This window comes from Ursus americanus, chromosome 18 (genome assembly GCF_024610735.1).
Source record: "Ursus americanus isolate L20-20 chromosome 18, mUrsAme1.1.p, whole genome shotgun sequence".
In the NCBI taxonomy this organism is placed as follows: Eukaryota; Metazoa; Chordata; class Mammalia; order Carnivora; family Ursidae; genus Ursus; species Ursus americanus.
In genome coordinates this window covers 21,406,136-21,432,052 of record NC_142144.1, presented here as the reverse complement: position 1 = coordinate 21,432,052, position 25,917 = coordinate 21,406,136, and the positions used below count along the sequence as shown (strand labels likewise).

General features: G+C 42.4%; 1 protein-coding gene across 7 annotated transcripts in view; it reads right to left on the bottom strand.

The window, feature by feature from the left end:
• The window catches only part of ECPAS (Ecm29 proteasome adaptor and scaffold), a 97,628-nt gene extending 81,713 nt beyond the window's left edge, over positions 1 to 15,915 (bottom strand). For 2 of the 7 annotated variants that reach the window (XM_045814842.2, XM_087869484.1), the window contains exon 1: positions 15,652 to 15,915. In XM_045814842.2, the coding sequence (XP_045670798.2) occupies positions 15,652 to 15,673 (22 nt within the window). In that variant the 5' untranslated portion in view covers positions 15,674 to 15,915. Of the gene's footprint in view, positions 1 to 7,392; positions 7,497 to 15,034; positions 15,409 to 15,651 lie in introns of those variants that run through there. The other 5 variants (XM_045814844.2, XM_087869483.1, XM_045814840.2 and 2 more) reach the window with 4 other exon arrangements.
• Positions 15,916 to 25,917: the final 10,002 nt, after the last annotated feature.

Sequence of the window (25,917 nt, the reverse complement as noted above, 5' to 3'; positions counted from 1 at the left end):
TATACATCACAGGAAGGACAACCTCTGGGCTAGAAGAGAAAGAGGGAAGAAGGAGGAAAAGGGGAGAGAAGAGAAAAAAAGAGAATGAAAGGAAAATTTGGAAGGGGTAACATAGCAAGCTTGAACTGTAGCTCTAATATTTATTTCTTAAATAAAAAAATTTTTGCTAACAGCAAAAAAATGTAAAGATTTGACAAAGATGGGTAGGACATACATAAGTATTTCTTTTTTTTTTTTTAAAGATTTTATTTATTTATGTGACAGACCGCCAGCAAGAGAGGGAACACAGCAGGGGAGTGGGAGAGGAAGAAGCAGGCTCCCAGCGGAGGAGCCCGATGTGGGACTCGATCCTGGAACGCCGGGATCACGCCCTGAGCCGAAGGCAGACGCTTAATGACTGTACCACCCAGGCGCCCCTACATAAGTATTTCTAAAATCAATCTCTATACTTTCTTCATACTTGAAATCTTTTACTATTTTAAAAAGAATATACACACCATACTAATTTTGTTTTAGGATACAACTACATAAAAGGGGGAAGAAAATACATCAGTAATTTTTCTTCTTTATACTTTCATGTACTTTTCAAATATTCCTCAGTAAAAATACTTTTTTTTTTTTTACAAAAATCTGTTGAAAGAAGGCATGTTTCAAGGATAAAGAAAGAAATTTAAATCACAGAATTTTAAAGCTTAAAAGGAACCATACAGAATATGAAAGGACAAAAATAAGAACACTTACTGGTGGGAATGCAAAATGGTATAGTCACTTTGAAAGACAGTTGGAGGTTCCTTACAAAACTAAAGAGTGTCACCATATGATCCAGCAATTGCACTCCTTCCTATTTACCCAAAGGAGTTGAAAACTTATGTCCACACAAAGACCTGGACAGGGATGTTTACTGCAGCTTTATTCGTAATTGCCAACACTTGGAAGCAACCAAGATGTCTTTCAGTAGGTGAATGGATAAATAAACTGGTACATACAAACGACAGAATATTTTTCAGTGCCAAATAGAAATGAGTTTTCAAGTCATGGAAAAACATGGAGGAACCTTAAAGACACATCACTAAGTGAAAGAGGCCAATCGGAAAAGGCTACATACTGTTTGATTCCAGCTATATAATATTCTAGAAAAGGCAGAACCATGGAAACAGTAAAAAGATCAATGGTTGCCAGGAAGGAATAGGGAAGGAGGGATGAATATGAGGAGAAGAGAGGATTTTTAGAGCAGTGAAAATACTCTGTATGTTGTTATAATGATGGACATATGTCCAAACCCACACAATACAGAACACCAAGAGTGAGCTGTAATATAAACTATGGACTTCAGGGGATTATGTGTCAATGTGGTTTATCCTTGATTAAAAATGTACCATGCTGGTGAGTGATGCTGATGGGGGAAGCCATGCTACTGGGGGGATGGGGGGGGAGGGGGAGTGAAGGGGAGGATTACATGAGAAATCTCTCTGTGCCTTCTCAATTTTGTTGTAAACCTAAAACTGCTCTAAAAAAGAATAAAGTCGTTTAAAAAAACTTAGTCTCAGGGGCACCTGGGGGGCTGAGTCTGCTGCACGTCCAACTCCTGATTTCGGCTCAGGTCATGATCTTGGGGCCGTGAGATGAGCCCCACACTGGGCTCCACGCTGGGTGTGAAGCCTGCTTAAAATTCTCTCTCCTTCCCCTTCTGCTTGCCACCCCCTGCCGTGTGAGCACACTGTCTCTCTAAAATGAATAAATCTTTAAAAAACAAAACTTTGTCTCAAAAAAAATATCAAAACACTGAAATTCTTTAGTCCCAAAACAAAAAACAATTACCAGTTTAGCTTATGTCAACTATTACATTCATGCAGGAAAAAAGCCTACTAAAAATAAATATATTCATTTAGTTTCAATTAAATATTTCTATAATTCACATTATTCACCTGTCTTTAATTTCTCTATGTAAAGACAAATAGGGACCTTCCTTTCTTCTACCCCTCCCAAAGAAGAAATGACCAGTGAAGGTTTAAGGACTTCACTTCAATGTTAACCACCATTAGGCACTGATATTTCTGAAAACATGTAATTATTCCTGACAAATAAAACTGTCCACACAAATCACTCATTCTTCAGATCACTCCAAAAAAATACAATTTGACTTCTGAGTTAAGGAGGAAAGGCTACTTGCTAGGATTAGAAAAGGCAAACACTGGTTTTTCACTCACATAATCACTGATACAAAAAAAGTTAAAAAAAAAAAAAAAGAAAGAAAGAAAACAGCAATATGTCCATTTCCTCAGATGTATCATCTTTTCAGAACAACTTGAACATCAGAACATTTCTTACAAAGTGTGCAAGGCAAGCATACACCACCAAAAAGAATAGGAAAAGTTACTAAATTTAAGGTAGTGGTTATCTCCATATGATGGCATTTCAGAGGATTCTTTTTTGACTTGTTTAATTTTATGTCATTACTAATGTACTTCATGAGCATGAATTACTTGTTTGAATTAAAAACAGAAAACAGTTATTTCAGGGTAACAGGTTTAGGAATGTTTGCAAGGCTGCCTAAGTTTTCTACAAAGAACGTTATTTTATTCTGAATATGAAAGTAAATTTTAAATTGTTAATCAGGTTAGAGCTTAAGTGGAAGCCGAGATTGAAATGGAAAAGCTGAAAATACCAAGACCACTGCCCCCTGCATCATAAATCAATTCATCACCTAACTCTACAAGGTATTCGGAGAAAGATCTACCAAGTTGCCACAGCAGCACACCCAACTCTACCGGAGTAACCTCACAAGGAGACACCGTCCCTCCTGACATTCACTCTCTTGTGCTTCACAGACACGTGAACACATTATAGTCACAGAGCAGTGTCACAGGGACCTTTGAGCCTCAAAGCACTGTGAGGTGGGCAACTGCTGTCTGCATTTATAGATGAAAAACAGGCTCGGGATCTGATTTGCCAAAGGTCACCAAGCTAATAAGACAAAGAATCGTTAAGTTGAACCTTGGGAGGTCTTTACCCTCTAAGTACACACGAGAATGCAGTACCCCTCTAAAGTCCTATTTATTGAAGTAGGGTAATATTAGCTCCAACCTACAGATACAGAAACAGAGCCTAAAATTCACTACGAATGGTAATTTTTAAAAAAGAAGAATGTTAAGACTGTAAGGTAGGAAGTGTCAGGGCTTGGGTTCAAACTCCAGGCCAGTCCAACTCCAAACCCAATGTTCCTTCCAGCGTGCTGAACTGCAGCCCTGCTGAGCCGAGAAAGGGGCTGGAAATGATACGAAGGCTCACTGGACAACCACGCACAACAGAGCCAATGTGTGAGGATGGGTCCTGATCCAATTCATACCTTCCTCAGCAATCCAGAAGCGGGACCAAAAAGTCAAGCCTCCCTCGAGTGCCTGGACGTAGGAGAATAAAGCCAGTGGCCAGGGCATGGGCATCTTTAGCCTTCTCTATGAAACGGAATCAGAAGAAGCTGGTCTGAAGAAAGGACGAGCACAAAGGCACAGGGAGCAGCTGGAAGAACTAGATGATTTCTAGTTCGTGAAGGCCCCTCTTGTTTCCATAAAACTCCCTAAAATAAGTGCCCTGCTTTTGCTTAAGCCATCTTACAACTGGGTCCAAACATAAGCAGAAGGTCTTTGCCAAAGGGGATAAAAAAAGAAGTACTTCTATCAAAGTACAGTAAAAAAAAAAAAAAAATTAGCAGCGGGCGCCCGGGTGGTTCAGCAGTTAGGCATCTGCCTTCGGCTCAGGTCATGATCCCAGCGATCCCGGTATCGAGCTCCCCCCTCAGTGGGGAGTCTGCTTCTCCCTCTGCCCCTGGCCCTGTTTGTGGTCTCTCAGCCTCGCTCTGCACTCTCTCTCTCAAATAAATAAATAAAATCTTTAAAAAAAAAAAAAAAAAGCAGCCAGCACATGCCTAGGGTGAATTATCAGATCAGAGAAAGTCCTTCCTAATGGTAGGCCAATCTAGCCCCAAAAGAATCTTCTCAACCATGCACCCTATTACTCCCACAACAGCAATCCAAACTGCAATAGCTGCTTGACTGTGCCATGTTTTCCCTGCCCAATTATTTGGTCAACCAAGTCCCCCAACCGGGAATCCTCTCCCAACCTCTCCTGCCTATCTCTCCATCTCCACACAGCCAAAGCCTCCCATTCAAGGTTCAGCCCAAACATTACCTGCTGCACACTTCCACGTCCCATCCGAGCCCTACAAACTCCCTTGGACCTCTTCTACACCTCTCCTGGCACTCACTCTCTTTTGCTACACGTTACGTAACTGCCCAATCTTCTCTTCCCTAGACCAAAGCAGTTCTTGGAGGTGTGATTTCAATCTGATTCCACCTAACTACCCACTCTTTCTCTACACTCCATCCTTCTATAGAGCTCCTCGGGTTGAGAAACTGTAACTTAAATCTCTTGGTGTCCCAGCACTTAATGCAGTCCCTTGCAGAGAGTTGTTCCAATACCTGTTGAATATATGAAATAGCAATTCCCCATGCATTAGAAAAGTTATTTGGAAGTTTATACATTTAACGTCTGTAGCAAGGGAAAGGAAGGGACTGGTGACAATTTATAATACCTGACATCAGAACCTCTTGTAAAAAGGACCATGTGTATTTTAATACGATGACCAGTGCTTAGGGTTAAAAAAAAAAAAAAAAAAAAAAAGACTAGGAGGAGTTCTAGAAGGTCTGATTGTGTGGCAGAACTGGTCTGCTCCAAATCAGGAGGGATGCAGTAGTTACTAGAGAGAGGAGAGGAGAAAAGAAAAAGATGGAGAGAGAGGACAGACCAGTGAAAGAACAGAAAGTCAAACACTCTACACCAAGACTTTCCCCATGACTCACATCTTCCAGAGTTAACTAAATTACTGAAATGCTTGCAAGAGTGGAGTGAGTGTGTGTGTGTGTGTGTGTGTGTGTGTGTGTAAACTAGTGAAACAGGTGGGTTTTCATGTCCAAGCTGACATGAGTGGAACCAAAATATCATTTTCAGAAATGGGAACCTAACAGCTAAGAAAAGCATAAGTAAAGTAAATTATGGGAAATTCACAAAAACAGGATGTGATGGGGGGTGGAGGGGTGACAGAGAGATAACCACCTTGGGACTTTGACAGTCTCTGCAATTAGGAGTGTGAGGCTAAAACTACAAAGAGTAAGGAAGGCCTAGCTGCCATCTAGATTTTATTTGTAATACTGTCTTTTCTGGTAGATCAATCCTGTGAATTATAGATCTAACCAGATACTAACTAAGGTTAAAGTAAAGTCCGCATCATCTATTGATTTCTATATGCCATTTTGATTCACTAAATGTCACACTAATACTTAAGTGACAAAATCCAAATGAGGCCAGCAAGATACTTCTTCAGGAATTAATACTTTCAATTTTGACCTCTACTGCTAGGTTTTTAAAGAGATGTCTGCCCCATCCCCTACCTTTAAAAACACGTATTAAATGCAAACATGCCTAAGAGGAGAATGTCAGGAAGTCCAGTAGTAATGATCAGTATAAGTCCGAGATGGAGAGAGGGTCCTGCAGGAGTTGCCTCCTTCCAGCCAGGGCTGCCCAAAGGGGAGTGAGAGAAGAACCTCTGCAAGCAATGCGGCTCGGAGCAGGAGGTTCCTGCTGACACAGTCCCTGCTGGTGCCCCTCACTCCCAGAACTAAGGCAATCAGACCAACTTCCCGTCCTCTAGCCCACCATCTCACCCCCAGGACCCAGGTAGATACTCCGATATGGAAACCCCTGCACCAGGATGCACTCTTGACTCTGAGCAGAGAAGGGGACAGGAGTCTTTCTTCTCCTGCCGCTCCGAAGTCCTAGCCACCTGGATATGATGTCAGACTACTTTGAGACCCCTCCCAACCCAGCATAGCCCTAAACAAGGCTACCTCCTCCTGCTCACATACACACCCCGCTGCCCCCCTACACAAACACACACACACACACACACACACACACAGGGTGGGAAGGAAGAAGTCATATGGTTAGCTTGGCAGGGTTGAGCCAAGTGATGGGACAGAAGCCCTCATCCGTACCCTAGATTTAATGAATAAGTGCCACGCTTCAGATGCGGTGAGCTCCACAAACACTCCCACCTCCCCAGGAAGCCCTTTCCCCCAGAGACAGCAGCTGGCAGGTGCCCAGTTAGAAATCAATGTTAGTAAACTGATGAACGGGAAGATTAGTTCAGCTTATGAAATCCAGCTTAGAGGAGACAATATATACTATGCAAGAGTTCAGACTGTATAAAAGTCAAACATGTGATAGTTAAGATCCACCCAAAGCAGCTAATTACTTAGAACAATGCTCAGTTGGATGTGTAAACTCTAGAAAGTTCTTTCTTTAAGTCACTACTTAAATTCCAGCATTTATGGTTTGACCTGCTTGCCTTCGGTATATCATAATTTCATTAACACATCTGTCACAGGCCCAAAAGCACTGAGAAAGAATCTAGGAGCAAAGAAACAATGTCCTCATTTCTCTTCTAAACAATTCCTCCAACCTCCCAGTTTTCCATTTCTCTATAATGGAATGAAGATATGTGAGATAGAGAAAATGAACCAAAGTTTATGCTAAAGTTGAACTTTGATTTATAAAATATTCCATTCATTCTATCCTTCAAAATTCCACCTAACTGAATTAAGGAATCATACACTATCATCAGCAATATACATATTGAAAAACAATGCACTGGGGGAAAGGGAATGCAATAGTTAAATTAGAAGAAAGCAATAAGATACACCTTTGGATTGAAGCCACAAAATCCAAGGTACTCACTGGATATTGAGCTCATGGTATCAGAGAATTACAATCTTAACTGACAAGATTTCAATCAAAGGACCATCCAATATCATCCAAGAATGACACTGACACCAGTCTTGTTCAGCCCCAGAATGAAGAAGAATTTAGTGGCTTTTCCATCACAGTACATGCCAAAAAGGCAGAATTAGGAATATCCAATGACTATGATGATGCCTCTTTCAGTGCGCCCCCCCTTTTTTTTTTAACAGATAAAACAGTTAACTCCAGATAAAACATTCCTGGAGCATGTAAACTCAGTTTTTATTGTGGCAGACAAGACTACTTGTAAACTAACACTCATTGTCTTTCCCTTGTGCACACTGCTAAGTAATGTCTTCAAGCTTTTTCTTTTTCTCTCTCTTGCCAATTTTTTAAATTTATGTTTCTGCGGTGACAGAATAGAGGCTTCAGGAATATATAAACTAACATGAACCTCACTAACTCTCTCAGGATAGCTAGAAAAGGAGAAAAACCCATGAAGATCTTGGCAGGAAATTGCTTGCTACTTGATAACCTATGCATTTTTAAATGCTACTACAAAAAAATGCACACATCCTAAGGAACTAAGGAGCTACTAACCTCTACAATCAATGTGATACATGGTTTATCCAGTCTTGACAAAAATCCTCTGGATCACCAATGGTAGGTTCATCCACTCGTACATATGCAATTGTATAAAGAATCTATTATTTAGAACACCAGGAAAAAAAAACAATTAAAAGATTTATATTCATAGCTACCATTAAGAAATTTTTTTTTTAAAAAAGCACTTTTTATTTCTATGCTAAGATCTAATTTGATGTCCTGCTTTGCAAATTCAGAATGAGGAGGAAAAAAATTATAGTGATTACCAAACTGGAGAAAGAGTAAGGAGTATGTCCACAAATAAAAGTTACTGTATAGAAGTAACAGGCTAATACTTTAAAATTATTCACTGAAGACTAAAACACTGGAATACCAATACAACATAGATTTGATCATATATGTATATGTGTACATATACATAAAAACCATAAACATATAAAGTCTTACATTAAAATTTGAAGGAAGTGTAATTATACAGCAGTTTTATAAGAAGCATATTAGTAGGTGGGTACACATGTTATCGCACATTACGACTGAGAATGTAAATGGTTAACCCTGGGAACCTCTGCCCTCTCTCAGCACTCCTGATCCCTTTCTCTGGTTCTTCTTGGTCTTCTTCTCACCCCTACATAGGCACAGCCCCCAGACATCTGTCCTCCGGACAATCCGCCCATTCCCCTGACTCCACCATCACCCCCACGCTCTCCCAAGCTTCAGAACAAGTTCCCACACCCAATGAAGCCACACGCCTAGCACTATGCCAAGTTCGTAACATGCGTTACCTCTTCCCACTCTTATAACAATTCTGTGAAATAGGTTTGGTTATTATCCCATTTAACAGATGACAAAACCAAAGCCCAGAAGTTAGGTCCCTTGTTCAAAGACATTAATCAAAAGGCAGCAGAGCCAGGATTCAAAATCATCTCTGACTCCACATGACATTTCAGCTACTATTCCGGTCTCCCTGAACAATGCAACATGAGCGCCTCAATAATTCAACTCATTCACTCAACAAATTATTTCTTTATTGAACATAAACCCGTTCTCTGTCTTCTCCACTTTCACCTCCCTAAATCTGCCTAGAGACTTTACTCTCCACCACCTCCCCCCCACCCCCGCTAATATCTCAGGTAGATTCTTGGAATCATCTCTAACTCCTCCCTCTCTTGAACACCACTCATCTACTTGGCCGATCATTTCTGCCTATTTTAGGGATTCTAGGTTATATTACCTCCTTGCCAAATCCACTTCCACTGTCCCACTTCAGACCCTAGGTTTTTTTCACTTGGCCACTGTGACACCCTCCTAATTAGTCTTGCTCCTCTTGGTCTCTGGATCCACGCAATCAATGTTACACCACTGCCACCTGTTATCCTTATAAAACAGACCTATTCATGTTACACTCCGGCTTAAAAGCCTTTGATGGTCCTCTACTGTCTACAGAACAAAGTCCAAACTAGTTGTGTTGGCATTCCCATACAAGCCGGTCCCAACCTATCTTCCCAGCTTCGTCTCCTACTGCCTTCCCACCTAAATAATACTACTAATTTACATGGAGCTTAACTGTTTATATAGTGCATTTTCATATACATTAATCATAACAACACTATAAGTATTTCTTATTATCCCAATTTAATGAGAAAGAAACTGAGACCTAGGAAAGGTAAAATAATTCGCCAAAGATCCCAAATCATAAAAAGAGCATAAAAGACAGAAAGGGTCAAGCATCAAACTCCAAATTTTATCTCCTTTCCCAATACTTCATGTAGCCATTGCACCCCCATACTAGCATATCAGACTCAAACTTTCTCTGAAAGTATCTTCCAACCTCCCTGTCTTAGCTCAAGCTATTCTCACTCGAAATTTCCAAAGAACAGTGGTAGGCATTTTTCATTTTACACTTTGTATCAGTTATTTATATTTATATATAAACCTATGTCTACAATGAATTATAAGCCCTATGAGGATAGGACCAAAAGTTAGTCACTCAATTTTTAAAGTGTGCTTACTTAACTGGAAAATGTGTGGGGAAAATAAGCCATCTAAAACGGCAAGCATCAAGGCAGAGACTGGCCAGGCCTGAAACCAGAGACCAGAAACTTGGATTAGACCATCAGAGCACGCTGGCAGTGCCGATAATTTTAACATCTATCTTCTGAACAAGGTCAAATGCCCCAGTGCCAACTACTTTCACTGACATTGGCCTTTAATATTACAGTTTATTGAAAGCATAATTCAAAACAGAATGGGGTGAAAACGAAGAATTAGAATAGAGGTTGATAAGAAACAGAAATATCATAATTTCCCATTTTAACATTCCTCTTTGACTAAGTAACCAAAATTTGAACGATACAGGCTTGATTTAGCCTTTCTACAAAGATCAGCTCAGCTGCACGGATGGCTGTCTCCGGGGCTATTTCAGTAGGCCACAGAATCACGTTCACCCACACAGCTACACAGACAGCTTCCCACGTCTCACCCTCTAAAAGAGCCACGAGGCTTCCAGGCACTGGCAGAGCCTCTCTCAGAAGGTATTTGACGTGTTGATTATCTGGCCAACTTTCGCAAGTCAAGTTCCCCATGGTTATGTCAAATGGTCAAACTGACCAGTGTCAATGTGCTTTAAGATTACAGGCCGTACTCCTTCCTGAGTTGTCTTTATCCCAATGAAGATCAGATTCTCAGGATGCCTTATAATTATAAAGCCCAGAATACGAAACCACTGAACAGCTGACCAGGTGAAAAGTCTCAAATGCTTCCTTCCCTCTGTCAGAAATCTCTCTGTCCACTGCCGAAACACAACCACAATGTCAACTTTTCCATGAACTGGCAGAGGATAATATTAGAAGAAAAACTAGCCCACATGCCCTGCACTGAATTTCATTCCATTCCAAACAGTTACAGCACTATGATCTTAAGTAATTTACAAACTGGATTTCAGAATTATCTTTAACAGTCAGAACTAACTGTTCTCTATCATGGCATCTCACCAAAATTCTAATATTTCTATGCAATGAACCTCAGGATACTGCCACAATTTATACATGACAGCAGATTTCTTCTGGAGGCTAGTGAAGACCGGGCGGGGGGTGGGGGGACACATGTTCCTCTGTTATAAACTGTATATGTTCCCTTTCAGAGAGAGTAATACAACAGTCAGAATTAACATCAACTTTGGAATCACGGAATCTGAATTCAAGCCCTAACTCTGTAACATGAAGGCAGTTCCACCACTGAGACAGTAATAGCACCAAACTCACAGGGCTGTTGTAAGGATTCGGTCAGTCAACACGTACAAAGTGACTAGAACACATGGTAAGCTTTCAATAAACATTAACTTTACAATCACCTGATTCAAAGTGACAATTATATGAGATTTGTGAAAGGATAACAAATGCTAAGAAATCCCAGCCCAAGACTGTCCTGCTTACCTTTTGGCAACATGTCAATGATACTAATCAACCAGTCAATCGATAAAAATGAAATAAAAGAGAAACCTAACAGTTCTGCTTCTCGGGAGCTCCCACAAAGTGCGGTGCCAAACACAACTGAAAGCAACCATAGATTTCATGTAAATTTATGGCATGTGTATTACCTCAAACACAAAGATAAAAAATGCTGATCTGAGGGGCGCCTGGGTGGCACAGCGGTTAGGCGTCTGCCTTCGGCTCAGGGCGTGATCCCGGCGTTATTGGATCGAGCCCCACATCAGGCTCCTCTGCTGGGAGCCTGCTTCTTCCTCTCCCACTCCCCCTGCTTGTGTTCCCTCTCTCGCTGGCTGTCTCTCTCTGTCAAATAAATAAATAAAATCTTAAAAAAAAAAAATGCTGATCTGAAATCTATAGAAACCCAGTGTACCAGCTATTCATCTCTAAATAGCAGACGTGGGAACCACAGATAATACGATTTTAGCATTACCTATATTACATAATCATACACTTTGGACCTTACATATTTGTTTACATGTATGTGTTCTCTTTCCTCTCAGCGGTATTCTAATTCCATTGGTGGAGGGTGGTGTTTCTTTTGCACCCCACGGCATGTTAAACAGCAGTCAAACAGTTGGACTAAAGTAACATCTAGCTAAGAATTTAGCAGCCCATCTGACTAGATCTTTCCATGGGCATGAACACTGACTACGGCAGACAGACGTAATACAGCCTGAAGCCTGGCTGAGCACACGCCGGAGTCTGAGACACGGGGCATCCGACGCCACCACTCACTTGCCGCAGGACCATGGGAACCTAAAAAGTCTGTTTTCCATTCCGTAAAACAGCAATAATAATTTTACCTACCTCTTAGCATTACTGTGACAAATAAAAGAATATATGCAAAACACTTAAAGCTAGTCCTGAAATACTGAGGGGTACGTTTACAGAGGTTTCCAACTTACTTTGAAACACATCAAAAAAGGATGGATGGAGTACCTAATGCCACTGAACCGTACAATTAAAAAATGATTAGGATAAGTTTCATTAGTGTATTTTACCACAGTTTTTTAACTAAAAAATAAAATAATTACAATTGTAAAAGGTGGATTGAAAGATGAACAGATACATGATGAAGGTGGTAAAACAGCAAATGCAGAATCTAAGTACTGGGTATATGAATACTCACTTTCAACTTTTCTGTATTTTTGAAGACTTTTACAATAAAATATTAGGAAAAAAACAATGCTGGCATTAAAAAGTTTGCTTTTTATTATCACTACTAGTCAAAAATAATAGTGAGCAAATATTCAGATCCTTGGCTTTTTAAAAAATTGTATAAAGCATCATTTTAGCAACCATCTCTCCTTTTATTATAACCATTCTAAAACTAAACATGGCTTATTTGAAACTTCTTAGCCAGTACTTATGTATGTGATTTCAAGTTAAATTATTCCAAGTACCAGCTGCCAAGCACTGAATCTCTTCTGAAGGAACACAGAAACCACGTCATCAGATATTTGTGGTCCGTGATTGATGACCTGACCAAACAAAACAATGGAAAAGCAAGCACTGGAATTACTTGTTCCCAACTTTTTCAGTAGCGACTAAAGCTGTAAGTTCCAGAAGCACTAGCAGAAGGACTACCAGCCCCTTACCAGGCACCTGATGTACAGGAGCACACTGCGTGTCCACATATCAGCCACTTTAGAGTGACACCCAACTTGGGGCGCCAGGGTGGCTCAGTCGGTTAAGCGTCTGCCTTAGGCTCAGGTCGTGATCCCGGGGTCCTGGGACGGAGCCCCACATCAAGCACCCTGCTCAGCAGGGAGTCTGCTTCTCCCTCTACCTCTTACCCCTCCCCTGGGTCGTGTGCCCCGCACTCTCAAGTAAGTAAATAAAATCTTATTTAAAAAAAAAAAAAAAGAATGATATCCAATTTTCCTCTAGTTTTTTTTCCCCCATTCCAAATGGTAATTCAGATTTTGAAGTGTTTAGTGGTACTAAACTATCTGAGTGGAACTCAGATACCATGAGGTATAACAATTTAAACAGACCACCTCAAACCCATTTCAATGGCTACTTTCGAAAATACAGAAAAGAACAAATGTTGGTGGTAATGTGGAAAAACTGGAACCCTTGTGTACTGTTGGTAGGAACATAAAACGGTACAGCCACTGTGGAAAACAGTACGGTGGTCCCTCAAAAAATTAAAAATAGAATTACCATATGACCAAACAATCCCACTTCTGCATCTATACCCAAAAGAATTGGAAGCAGAGTCTCAAAGAGATATTTGTACACCTGTGTTCACAGCAGCATTACAACAGGTAAGATGTGCAAGCAGCCCAAGTGTCCACCAACAGATGAATGGATGAGAAAATGTAATATATACACACGATGGAATATCATTCAGCCTTAAAAACAAAGAAAATACAGTCCCATGCCACAACAGGGATGAACTTTGAAGACATTAGGCCAAGTGAAATAAGGCAGTCACAGAAAGACAAATAATGTATGACTCCACTTGCACGAGATACCTAGGGCACTCAAAATCATAGAGACAGTAGGATGGTGGTTGCCAGGTGCTGGAGGGGGGGTGGGGTAGGATATGGAGTTCGGGTTTAATGGGTGTAGAGTTTCAGTTCTGCAAGATGAAGAGTTCTGGAAATGGATGGTGGTGATGCTTGCTCAATAATATGTACTCAACACCACTGATACACACTTTAAAATGGTTATGATGGTAAATTTTATGTTATGTGTATGTTACCACAATAACAAAAAAATGGAAGGAAAAAAAAATCAGGAAACTTATCTCCCCAGAAGGCCTGGTAGGGGTGCTCCAGCTTGGACCTGATCAACTCTGTGGCCCTCAGACCATGTCTACCTCCGAAAACACCTTGAGACCTTGTCCACTCGGACACTCTATTCTGCCCAGGGTCACACCAACTGTTTATTTCAGCTTCAAATGAACAAACATTACTCCTGCTACACCAGTTTTGTCAAAGCAGCAAGGAACTTAATCTCTCTAAACCTGCCTCCTCTTTAAAACAAGGATAATTCCTACCTACCCGCCTTACAAGGTTGTTAAGAGGGCAAGAGTGAGATCACGTATATAAAAGTAGCTTTAAACTGCCAAACACCAAAGAAACAGAAATTACTATGTTTATAACTACTTTCGTATGGAAATTCAGAAGGGACTATAACAACAAAAACTTCACAAGGCTTGCGACACCTCACCCATGCTTCATTCCCCTTAAAACTCACATCATCCCTAAATAACACCTTTTTTGCTTTTGTCATAAACCGAAGGGCAGCACTGAAGAAACAAACAAAAGCTCAACCTAAGCACTTCGTCTAACCACCCCAAACGCAATCAGAAATCCTCTTACGTGTCCCAGGAAAATTCAATTTTTATGACCCCAGCGTGGGCCTGCGGCGCCCTAGAACTACACTTCCCACAAAGCATCGAGGTGAACCCGGGCGGCGGGTGGGGCGGCCTGGGATTCAGGGTGACCACCGCTCTCCCCAAACCGGGATCGGCGTCCCCTGAAAAACGGCAACGATTACGGTCGAGTGTGCGCTGGCTCTCCTTTCTGAAGCGCTGTCAGCCCGCGGTCCGTCCTGCGTGTAACACCGCGACGCTCTCTCTGCCCTCCCGTCCTTCCTGCTCCACCTGAGGGTCACCGCCTATTCTTGACCTTTCCGCTGATTTCTAGGGTGTCACAGACGAGCACCTTCTCCCCCGCCCCCAAAGCTCCATTTCTAGAACTCCCCCACACAGTTGGGACCCGGGGCCACGGCGGGGTCAGACGGGACGGGCCGACACAGCCTGCCACCCTGGGGGCCCCCGGCCCGTCCGCCAGCCCGAGAACCGCGAGCAGGGGGCTGGGCTGCCCCCACCCCCGGACCGGGGCGGATCGCGGGCAGAGGTGGCTCCGCCCGGGGCTCCGGTTTCAATTTCGCAACGTGACGGTGCAAACCTGAGGCCTACAAGCGCAGGCGGCGGCGGCCGGCGCCCCGCCCGCCCGCCAGGCCCGAGCGCCCCAGCCCCCCGCACGCCGCGGCCGCCGCCCGCCCACCCACCCAGCCAGCCCGGCTCCCGGCTCCCGGCGGGCGGCAGCGCGCCCCGGCCCGCCCGGCCGCCGCCCCGGGCCCTGCGCAGCGCCGGCTCTGACTCGCGGCCGCGGGCTGGCGGTGGCACTTACTCAGCTCGTCCTGGGAGGCGGAGGCGGCGGCCGCAGCCATGTTGCGCCAGGGAGGGAGGGAGGGGCCGGAGCGGGAGGGCGCGGACGGGCGGCGCGGGGGGCTCGCCGCTCTCGGTGCGGCAGGGGCCGGGAGCCGCCTCCGGTCGCTCGGCGCGGGCCGCGCTGCGCCCACGAGGCCCGCCCGCTGCCGTCGCCGCCGCCGCCTGCGTCCTCCTCGCTGCACGCGTCGCTCTCGCGGTCCCCCGCGAGCTCGCGACTAGGGCGCTCCCAACACCTCGCGCCTCTGCGGAGCCGCCGCCGTCTGTCGGCCGAGTCCCGGTGCGCCCGGCCCGGCGCGGCGGCTCTGCGGCTCCGCGCCGCGCTCGCCCAACTCACGCCGGTTTTATATTTAGAAAGAGCTGAGCCATCCTCCCAGCGGCCCCCCCGCCGGGCCCCTCGCGCGCCCGCCCGCGCTCGCTCGCGGCTCGTCCTGCCCACCTGCCGCCGCCCGCCCCGCGAGCGCTCCCCGCGCGGACCCAGCACGCGGCGGCCTGCGCGGGCGGCCCGGCCTAGCCGCCCCGCCGCGCCGTAGCAGCCTGCGGCGGCCGCGACACGAAACGGACGCGCGGGCCTCTGACCTGAGTCTGAGCCGGTCTCCATGCCGGGGATGCTGCGCGCGGCGCCGCGAGGTGGGCGCCCAGAAGCGAGGCAGCGGCGGGCTCGGGCCCGAGGGGCCTCGCGCCGCAGTCCGGGAGGGGCCTGACCGGGCTGGCCCGCGCTGCCCCGGCCAGGGGAGATCCTCCGGGCGGGGGGCCCGAGCTCCCTCTTGAAGGGTCTGTGGCTGTCACGTCGGCCGGTCCCGACCTGAAGAAACACGCCTATCCAAAGAGACGTGGACTCGGAAAAGTAGAGCCGGGTTCGGAGTCGGCGGGAGGAAGCCCCGCCCTGCGCCTCCCGCGAACTTCTCGGCCCCGGCGCGTTAAACGCCCCGACCCGGCGGCTCCCTGGGCTCCTTTTCTCACTTAAAGGCCGTGATCAAGTATAGTTTTATGATGCTCTCAGAAACTAGGATTGCCGAGTGAAGGAAAGCCACGAAGTTCTTCGAAAAGTTAAATGAACCAAGATATTTAAAGTTCAAATTCAAGTATATATGCTTATATGAGCTTCTTTTTTTTTAGTTTTTATTCTAATACCTACATTCTTTTTGGTAACCCGAGTGATTTATTTTCTTTTTTTTTTCCCGAGTGATTTATTTTCAATATACCGATTTGAACTTTACGGCTTAAGTTTATCCATGAGGTCGTGTACGTGAAAAACACTTGCAAAATGGAATTCAAATTAAGGGGTTGCATAATTCTGTACTTTAAGTGATGGCACTGTCAACAACAGATTAGGTACAAGATCAGATTTTTTTTTTTTTTTGGTGTAAGAGGAAGAAATCAAGACCCTAAATGGATTGAAATTGCATTTATCCCTAAAAGAAATCCATAAAGCCCTAGTTAATGCCTTGAAAAATGAATTTATGTCATTCCAGATATAACTTAGGCAAGTACAAGGTACTTACACGACATTAAAGACATATATTTCCTTTATTGCTTTAATATGGAAATTATACATGATCTTTGGGAAATTTTCAAATGATTGAGGATAAAATTAAAAGTGAAAAGTCTTCCACTCCTACCATCCCATTCCCCAGAGAAAAATGTGATTAACAGGTACAGTTGAGTGTGCATTCTCTGAGGCCTTGTCTCGGCACATATGTATACACCCCCAAAAGCAACTAGAATGGAGAGAGGCTCGTACTTACAATGAAGTTCTGTATCACTGATTTTCCCCCATAAACATTCTTCCTTGTTAATTCAAAAAGGTCTACACCACCGCTCTTTTTATTAATTACCTCATACCACAGTAAATTCACCAATTCCTTTTCTGAGGACATTTTGCCTCTTTGGTTTGACGTTGACACAAAGTCAGTGCATAACAAACTATTTGCAAAGACTACGATACCGAAGTGTATAAAAGTAAAGATTGTCCTCCACCTCCCTGCCCACCATCCCCTCATCTTACTCCCTGGAAATAATCCTATTAACAATTTGGTGCCTCCAATATTTCCCGACTATGGATATATAAAGCAGCTGCACCAAGGATTGTTTTGAGGAAATTTTGACTTCCCATAGCCTCAAATAGATCCTTCTAAAGCCACCACAAAAAAAGAAAGAAAGAAAGAAAGAAAGAAAGAAAGAAAGAAAGAAAGAAAGAAAGAGAAAGAAAAGAGAATATCAATTAAAAAAAAAAGTTTGTTAGGCAATATTAACTTCCAGACAAGACTAGTTAGCATCTCATAAGTTCGTCTTATGTATAAACTTCAGAGTCCACACATGTGCAAATCATGGATATGTGTGTATGCCCAGATTTTTGTTTGTTTTAACAAAAATGGAATCCTACTACACATACTATTATGTAACTTTATCTTTCCACCAAACAATATATCGCAGGTGTCCTTCCATACAGGTAATGATAATAATACCTAATGCTAATTGTGCCAGGCAGTGTTTAAAGTGTTCTACATGGCGGAATTCATTTAGTCCTCACAACAATCCTATGAAGTAGGGATCTCTATGACACCAGATCGTGGAGGAACAAATCCAAAATGCCACAAACTAGGAAGTGATGGAGCGGCGATTTGAACCTGGGCAGTGTAGATCATTCTTCACCACTATGATTTGTATGTACAGAGCTACTTCGTTCCTTTAAATGGCTGCATAAGTACCTGACAAAACCTATTTAATCATTCCCCTACTGATAGGCATTGAGGCTGTCGACAATTTTTTCTACTAGTGCAAGCAAATGCTGTTGTAGAAAATCCCTGTACCTACATCAATCCAGTCACATATTACATACATAGAAATATGTAGAAGTGGAATTGTTAAGTTAAAAAAAGATGCCTTTAACATCTCATCACATACAGCAGCTTATAGCAGCTTACGGTGCTGCTTCTGGTCATCAGTGTTTAACGCTCTAAGCTTTTTTATAATTGCTTCTTTCTTCAAACTATTGCAGTTTATTTTTCCCACTAAATAGCTTCATATTTTTACTAGACAATTTGGTTTTGAATAGTGGCTTCAAGATACTTCCTATCTAGAATTGACTTTGATTTCCAAAAACAGACAAGAAGGAATCGTGGAAGGCATGAACAGGGGGCAAAGAGGGCACTAAGAAGCCAAAATAATGTATCACAAAATCCAAGAACTAAAAACTTACCTCTTTTATTCTTTCAAAGTCCCCTCTGCCCTATGGTAGACCCAGATTACGCTAAATGTATGCACAGTTCTAACAAAGTAGTCTTGTTTCCATAGTAAAAGCAAATTAGAAGCAGAATATTAGCACTCTTCTGGGAAGGTACTTGGATGACAGAGGAGCTAACGGACACCCTAAAAATGAGGGAAGAAGCAGGGAAACTAGGAAAGTAAGCTGTAAGAATACAAAAAGCAAAACATTCTGGGGTTATTTGTAAAGTACAAAAAGCACTAACCACCCCAGAGTCCCTGAAGTCATTTCACTTGAACCACTGATGTTCTTGGCAATAATCCTGACATCAAGAAACCATACAGGGGTGCTTGGATGGCTCAGTTGGTTAAATGTCTGCCTTTGGCTCAGGTCATGATCCCAGGGTCCTGAGATCGAGCCCCGCATTGAGTTCCCTGCTCTGCGGGGAGCTTGCTTGTCCCTCTCCCTATGCCACTCCCCTCTGTTTGTGCGCTTCCCCCCCCCTAATAAATAAATAAAATCTTTTTTTAAAAAAAAGATTTTTAAGCCACCCAGCAGTCCCTCGAATGAGCAATTTTAGATGCCTAAAAGGATTAATTCTAAACTATCTAGAAAATCCAACTATCCCAGATGATTCAATTATCCATTCCCAAGGAGCTCCAGATAAGCCAAAATTCTATAGAAATAGATCTCACACAGTGCTCATTTTGGTTGCTGAAGAGGTCAGGGACTGGGTCCAGTCTGCCAACAGAGTCCCAGCACTCATGATCTTCATCTCTGCTCTCTTCAGTCAGTACCACTAAAAACAGGTTTCACTACACACAAAACCATGTCAAGACTCGAAACATTCTACTTCTAAAAATCAAACTCAGAAACATCTGCCTCTAACCACCGTAAAGAATCCTTCCACTGTTTTATTCCCTAATTCCTGTGGATTTAGAATACATTTTGGATCCTCCCCATCTCCTGGAACATTTCCACTGCTTTCTGGTCTGTGTTTCCTCTAAGTATCACATGCTCCTTTCTTAGCCTGAATCCCAAAGATGGCAATGAATTCAAGACTTTCTTACCTTGGTTTCTATCTTAAAGACAGTACCACTCAATTCCCAACCTCTGGCAAAACCTATCATTCACTTTATTTTTCCCTCCCAAATATCCCTGGAAAAAGGCAAAAAGCTGACCTGGTCCAATACAATACTATGCCTTGCATCTTAGAGGATAAGGCAACATTTCCTCTAGGGATTAAATTTATCCCTGTACCAGAAGGGATATTTCCTCTGATTTCCTTTAGACAGACATTTCAAAGTTTTTTGTTTACATTCTTCTCCCCGCCAAAAAACTTTTTGAAAAATTATGTAATCCATTCACACATTTTTAGATTGGCATCTGAAATTTTCCCTTATAAATAATTGAAAGGGAGAAATTTTGACAATACATTCTATTGTAAATATTAGCATTTTAAAATAAAAACTGGGGCACCTGGGTGGCGCAGTCGGTTAAGCATCCAATTCTTGGTTTCAGCTCAGGTCGTAATCTTAAGACGTTAAGATCACGACCCACCCCCACCCCCCACCCCCACCCCACCCCCACCCCCCCGGCTGTGTCAGGCTTGCGGCTCAGCACGAAGTCTGCTTAAGATTCTGTCCCACTCTCCCTCTGCCCCTCCAGCTCCTGCTGGCTCTCTCTCTAAAATAAATAAATAAATCTTTAAAAAATAATAAAATAAAACCCTTCAGGTACTTCTTGAAACTATATATATAGCACTAAAATCTATCCCTGAAACTAATAATGCAGTATATGTTAACGAAATTGAAATTATTTTTTATTTTTTAAAGATTTTATTAATTTATTTGACAGAGAGAGAGAGTACAAGCAGGAAGAGCTGCAGGCAGAGGGAGAGGGAGAAGCATGCCGAGGAGAGAACCCGATGCGGGCTGGATCCCAGGACCATGGGATCATGACCTGAGCTGAAGGTGGATGCTTAACTGACTGAGCCAGGTGCCCCTGCAATTGTATTTAAATAAAAAATTAAAAAATATATATGTAGCATCTAAATACGATTTTTTAAATGAGATATTGATTTGATGCCTACTATCATCTATTTAAAAATACATGAACAATTCCTTAAAAATCAGTAATTTTATATAATTGCATTTTCTCCTTGAACTTGTATGTCAGTTTTACTTTCCCCACAATAATTTATAATAATGCAATAGTTTTAACCTTGAAAGTTTTATTGTTCACTTCATCATCATTTTCTTCAACAAAAATATGTTGAAAAATATGTTGAAATCTGTTTTTTTAAAATATTTTATTTATTTATTTATTTGACAGTGCGAGAGACAGTGAGAAAGGGAATCCAAGTGGGAGAGGGAGAAGCAGGCTTCCCACTGAGCAGGTAGCCCGATGCGGGCTCAATCCCAGGACCCTGGGATCATGACCTGAGCTGAAGGCAGACGCTTAACTGACTGAGCCACCCAGGTGCCCCCAAAGATATGTATATAAATTAAAATATTCAAATTTTTTCTGTGGCCATTTGAAAAATTATTATGATTGACTAAGCATAATTAGTAGTAGTATACAACTTATCAAAACAACATAAATATATTACAACTTTTTTAAATGCTTTAACTATTAGTGATTAGCATATTTTTATGTTACAATTTTTCAGAGTTGAAATATATCTCTTAATGAAAGGGACAGAGGCTTTTTGGGAAAAGAAGAGAGAGAGAGACATATCCAGGAGTTGTTATTCACTTCCTCATTAATTTGGTATATCAAATTGTCCTTTTGAAGTCACTTGAAATTTTCCAGGGGTAATCAACCATAGTTAGACCGGAGGTAGCTGAGACGTATGGCTTGCTTTTGTAAGATGAGAGAAGGGCCATTGTGAAATGGGACACCTTGACTTTAATTTTTTTAAGTTTTTTTTTTTTTTTTAAGTAATCTCTACACCCAACGTGGGGCTCAAAACCACAACCCAGAGATCAAGAGTTGCATGCTCTACTGACTAAGCCAGCCAGGCGTCCCATGGACACCTTGAATTTAGAGCTTTCTTAGGCAAAGCAATATAAAGGAAGAATGGGGGCACCTGGGTGGCTCAGTCAATTAAGATCGACTCTTGATTTCGGCTGAGGTCATGATCTCAGGGTCATGAAATCAAACCCTGAGTTGTTGGGCTCTGTGCTGGGCATGGAACCTGCTTAAGATCCTCTCTCTCTCTCAAAAATAAATAAATAAAATAAAATAAAATAAAATAAAATAAAATAAAATAAAATAAAATAAAATACAATAAAATAATGTATATGACCTAGAGATTGATTCTCTTGACACTATCCATGTTTTCAGGGCACCTGGGTGGCTCAGTCAGTTAAGTGTCTGCCTTCAGCTCAGGCCATGATCTCAGGGTCCTGAGATCAAGCCCCATGTCCAGCTCCCTGCTCAGTGGGGAGTCTGCTTCTCCCTGTCCCTCTGCCTCTCTGCACTGCTCATAGTTTCTCTCTCTCTCTATCAAATAAATAAATAAAATCTTTTTAAAAAAGAAAAAAAAAACTATCCATGTTCTTATCCTAAGAAATCCTTCACTACTCCCAGAGGACCCTAGCTTCAGGATAGTGCATCTTGAGTATTTTTTGTTCTTATCCTATTCTATCCCTAGTCTCTCCTTTAAAAAAACTTACCCCATCCTTCTCTTTCCATTCCCATATTCAAGCTGCACCTTTATTCTTTTCCCAACCCATTGGGCTTCCCTGAAACTAATCATTTGAGGATACACCAACAGCAAACCTGATGGACACTTTCATCCTGATCTTGTTGGAACTATGGACTCCATTCTCCCTTTCAAGACTCCTCCACTAGATCTTCCCTGCACAATGTTCTCCTGATTCTTTTCTACTTATCAGTTACCTTCACTGTCTTCTCATTCTCTGCTACCCCTTTGAAGTCGCCACTTTATTGGCTGTTAGTCCGAGACCACTTCTCAACTCTGCCTGCCCTTTCTCTGCATTCCCTGCTGCCTCATCTTCAATTACTAAATGACGAATTTCTCTCTCCAGTTAGCTTCTCCTGGACATCTCCACTTACATGTCCTACCTGTGCTTCAAATTCAATAGATCTCCAACCGAATATATTTTCCTTCTCAAACCTACCTCCTGTATCCCTCAGTGTGTGGAACCACCATCCAGTTGACCAAACCAGAGTCCTGAGAGTAGCCCATAATCTTATCTTCTCCCTCAGTGCTACTCACCATCCGCAGATTGTCACTGAGCAGTATTAGTTAGGGGTTCTTCGGTTCCCAGTGCAGAAACCAACTCGTGTAAGGACGACGATATCTGAAGACGAGTACTGGAGTAATTCACAGAAACAAAGAAAAATGAAAGAAATTGGCTTCCAAAAGATAAGAAGTGGGCACAACCAGGATCTAGGCAACAGAACTCGAAGATCATCCCCCAGGGAATTACAACCAGCTGATTCAGCAATAACACAGCCTTTCATTTCTGGATGTTGTGGAAAAAGAATGATAAGCCCCAACCTCTGATTCGACCTTGATTAAAAATAAAAGAAACCTTAAGTGCAAATGCTAATAGATGAAAGGTAAACAACCTTAGTGACATAAATTCTTTGGGAACCCAAATTATTCTGTGACATAAGTACTTTGGGAATTCAAAGTATTCTGTTGGTCTAACATTTCTCAACAACAATAAAAAAAAAGAGATGATTTTTAAAACTTTGCATTCTGATGACTAGAGGAGCAGGATGAATAAGAGACCGACTTGTAAGTGGCAAAGGTCATGTTTAAGTTTCAACTAGGGGCACCTGGCTGGCTTAGTTAGTAGAGCATACGACTCTTGATTTCAGGGTTGTAGGTTTGAGCCCCATGTTGAGTGTAGAGATGATATCTTTTAAAAAAATTCAAGTATAAATGTGCTCTATTTCTTGTTATTATGATTATAGCTTCTTTAATGTTTAGTAAGGAACAAGAAACTACTCTTAAGTAATCGAATTATCTCATTCACGCTACAAATGAATTCAGTAGCCTTTGGTGTACAAAAACGCTGTGTGGATGCGTCTGTCAAATCAAGAATGACTTTGAATGACTTCCTCTCAGAGCTGTAGAAATTAAAACCACCTCTCATATAGCTGATCCAAATGCAAACGAGGTGTGATTTCTTCAACGGTGTCAAGTTTGAAGTCCTGGAATGGGAAAGTTGATTGATCTAGTTTGGATCACTTGTCCACACTGGTGGAGATTTGGGACTATTAATAGAAGAAGGAGAATGGGAAAGTTGAACAACTAGACAAACATAGCAACCACCTCCCACTGGTCTAAATAGCAAATATTCATTCTCCTTAAAATGGCTCTAATCTGCCACTTTCACTCTATACCTTGACTTTTTTCTTTTTTTGAAAGATTATTTTATTTATTTGACAGAGATAGATACAGCCACCGAGAGAGGGAACACAAGCAGGGGGAGTGGGAGAGGAAGAAGCAGGCTCCCAGTGGAGGAGCCTGATGTGGGGCTCGATCCCGTAACACCGGGATCACGCCCCGAGCCGAAGGCAGACGCTTAACCATTGTGCCACCCAGGCGCCCCTCACTCTATACCTTGACTTAATCTACTTTCTTTAAGGCATCTTTTGGTAAAAAGAAGTACTCAGTCTTTAATCCTTTGCACACTGGCTTCTGGCTTCTTCACTTTACCTTGATGAAGAACACCACTGTTGGGGCGCCTGGGTGGCACAGCGGTTGAGCGTCTGCCTTCGGCTCAGGGCGTGATCCCGGCGTTGTGGGATCGAGCCCCACGTCAGGCTCCTCCACTATGAGCCTGCTTCTTCCTCTCCCACTCCCCCTGCTTGTGTTCTCTCTCTCGCTGGCTGCCTCTATCCTGTCGAATAAATAAATAAAATCTTTAAAAAAAAAAAAAAAAGAACACCACTGTTGATCCGAAAATTTACCATGATTTCTCTATGTTTTAATTTTTAAAATTTAATACATATGTACATGTATGCTTTATACATATATTTTTATATTTTGTATAATTTATCATAAATACAAAGATTTAATTTTCAAAACTTAGTACATATGTATGCATTTTTAACATTCAGCTCTGACACGTTATTGTATTCCTTCTAGGTGTACAACACAATTTAATATATGTATATATTACCAAATGATCACTACAATAAGCGTAGTTACCATCCATCACCACACATAGTTTAAAAGATTTCTTGTGATGAGAATTTTTAAGATCTACTCTCCTAGCAACTTTTAAACCATAAGGTTTTGTTAACTATAGTCACCATGCTGCCCATTTTATCCCTAAGACTTTATTATCTTGCAACCGGAAGTTTGTACATTTTGACCATCGTCACCCATTTTGCATATCCCTCATATCATATTTAGTGGTTTTTCTTTTTTTTTTTTTTAAGATTTTATTTATTCGACAGAGACAGCCAGCGAGAGAGGGAACACAAGCAGTGGGAGTGGGAGAGGAAGAAGCAGGCTCCCAGCGGAGGAGCCTGATGTGGGGCTCGATCCCATAACGCCGGGATCACGCCCTGAGCCGAAGGCAGACGCCTAACTGCTGTGCCACCCAGGCGCCCCATTTAGTGGTTTTTCAAGACAGCTTAACCTCCCTGACGTCTCTCAAATATCAAACATTTCTTGCAACTCCAACCTCTCTTGTCACCCTTGACTCATTTTTCTTCTACCTTATTTTTTTTCAAGGTTTTATTTATTTATTTATTTATTTATTTATTTATTTATTTATTTAATTTGAGAGAGCAAGCACGCAAGAGCACAAGTAGGGGGAGGGACAGAGGGATGGGCAGACTCCTCGCCAAGCTCAGAGCCTGAGAGCCCGAGCTCGGGCTCCATCCCAGGACCTCCCCCTCCCATTAAGATCATGACCAGAGTGGAAATCAGACACTTTACCGACAGCCACTCAGGCACCCCTCTTCTACCTTTCTAAAGTTTGCCTGATTCCCTCACCATTTCCCCTTCCTACTCCTTTATGCACCTTATCAGCCAATCTTCAGCCCTTCCTGTAAAGGGCTAGCTAGTATACAGTTTAGGCTTTGTGGGCTACAGAGTTTCACAACTATTCAATTCTGCCATTATAACGTGAGAGCAGTCGTGAATACTACAGAAACCAAGGAGCATGGTCATGTTCCAATAAAACTTTATTTACAAAAACAGTGGGCTGATTTGGACTAAAGACCAAAGTTTGCTGATCTCTCATCTAGGAGCTTCCTGAGAAAGGGAGACTAGGAGATGAATGTTGGGGGCTTATATGTCTAAAACTGTCTCTAATCTCCAACTGAAATACCCAGGATGACTGGAATAGAATTCTAGGTTGGAAATAACCACTCCTTGTAATTTTGAAGGTACTGCTCAATTTCTTCTACCTTCCCCAACGGCTTCTTTCCTTTAGCTTGGTTAGCTCCACTAGCCTCCAGAGGTAGGGCTTTGCCTTAAGATTTTATTCAGGCTCACGGAGCTATTTTACTTCATTAGTAACATTTTTTCATTTCTAAAAAATAAAATGCATTTGAAGAAATTGACCATGATGTTTTCCAATTTCCTGTACCCAAGGAATACCTTTTCCTAGAATTTGGTACCAGGAAAATGTTTGAAT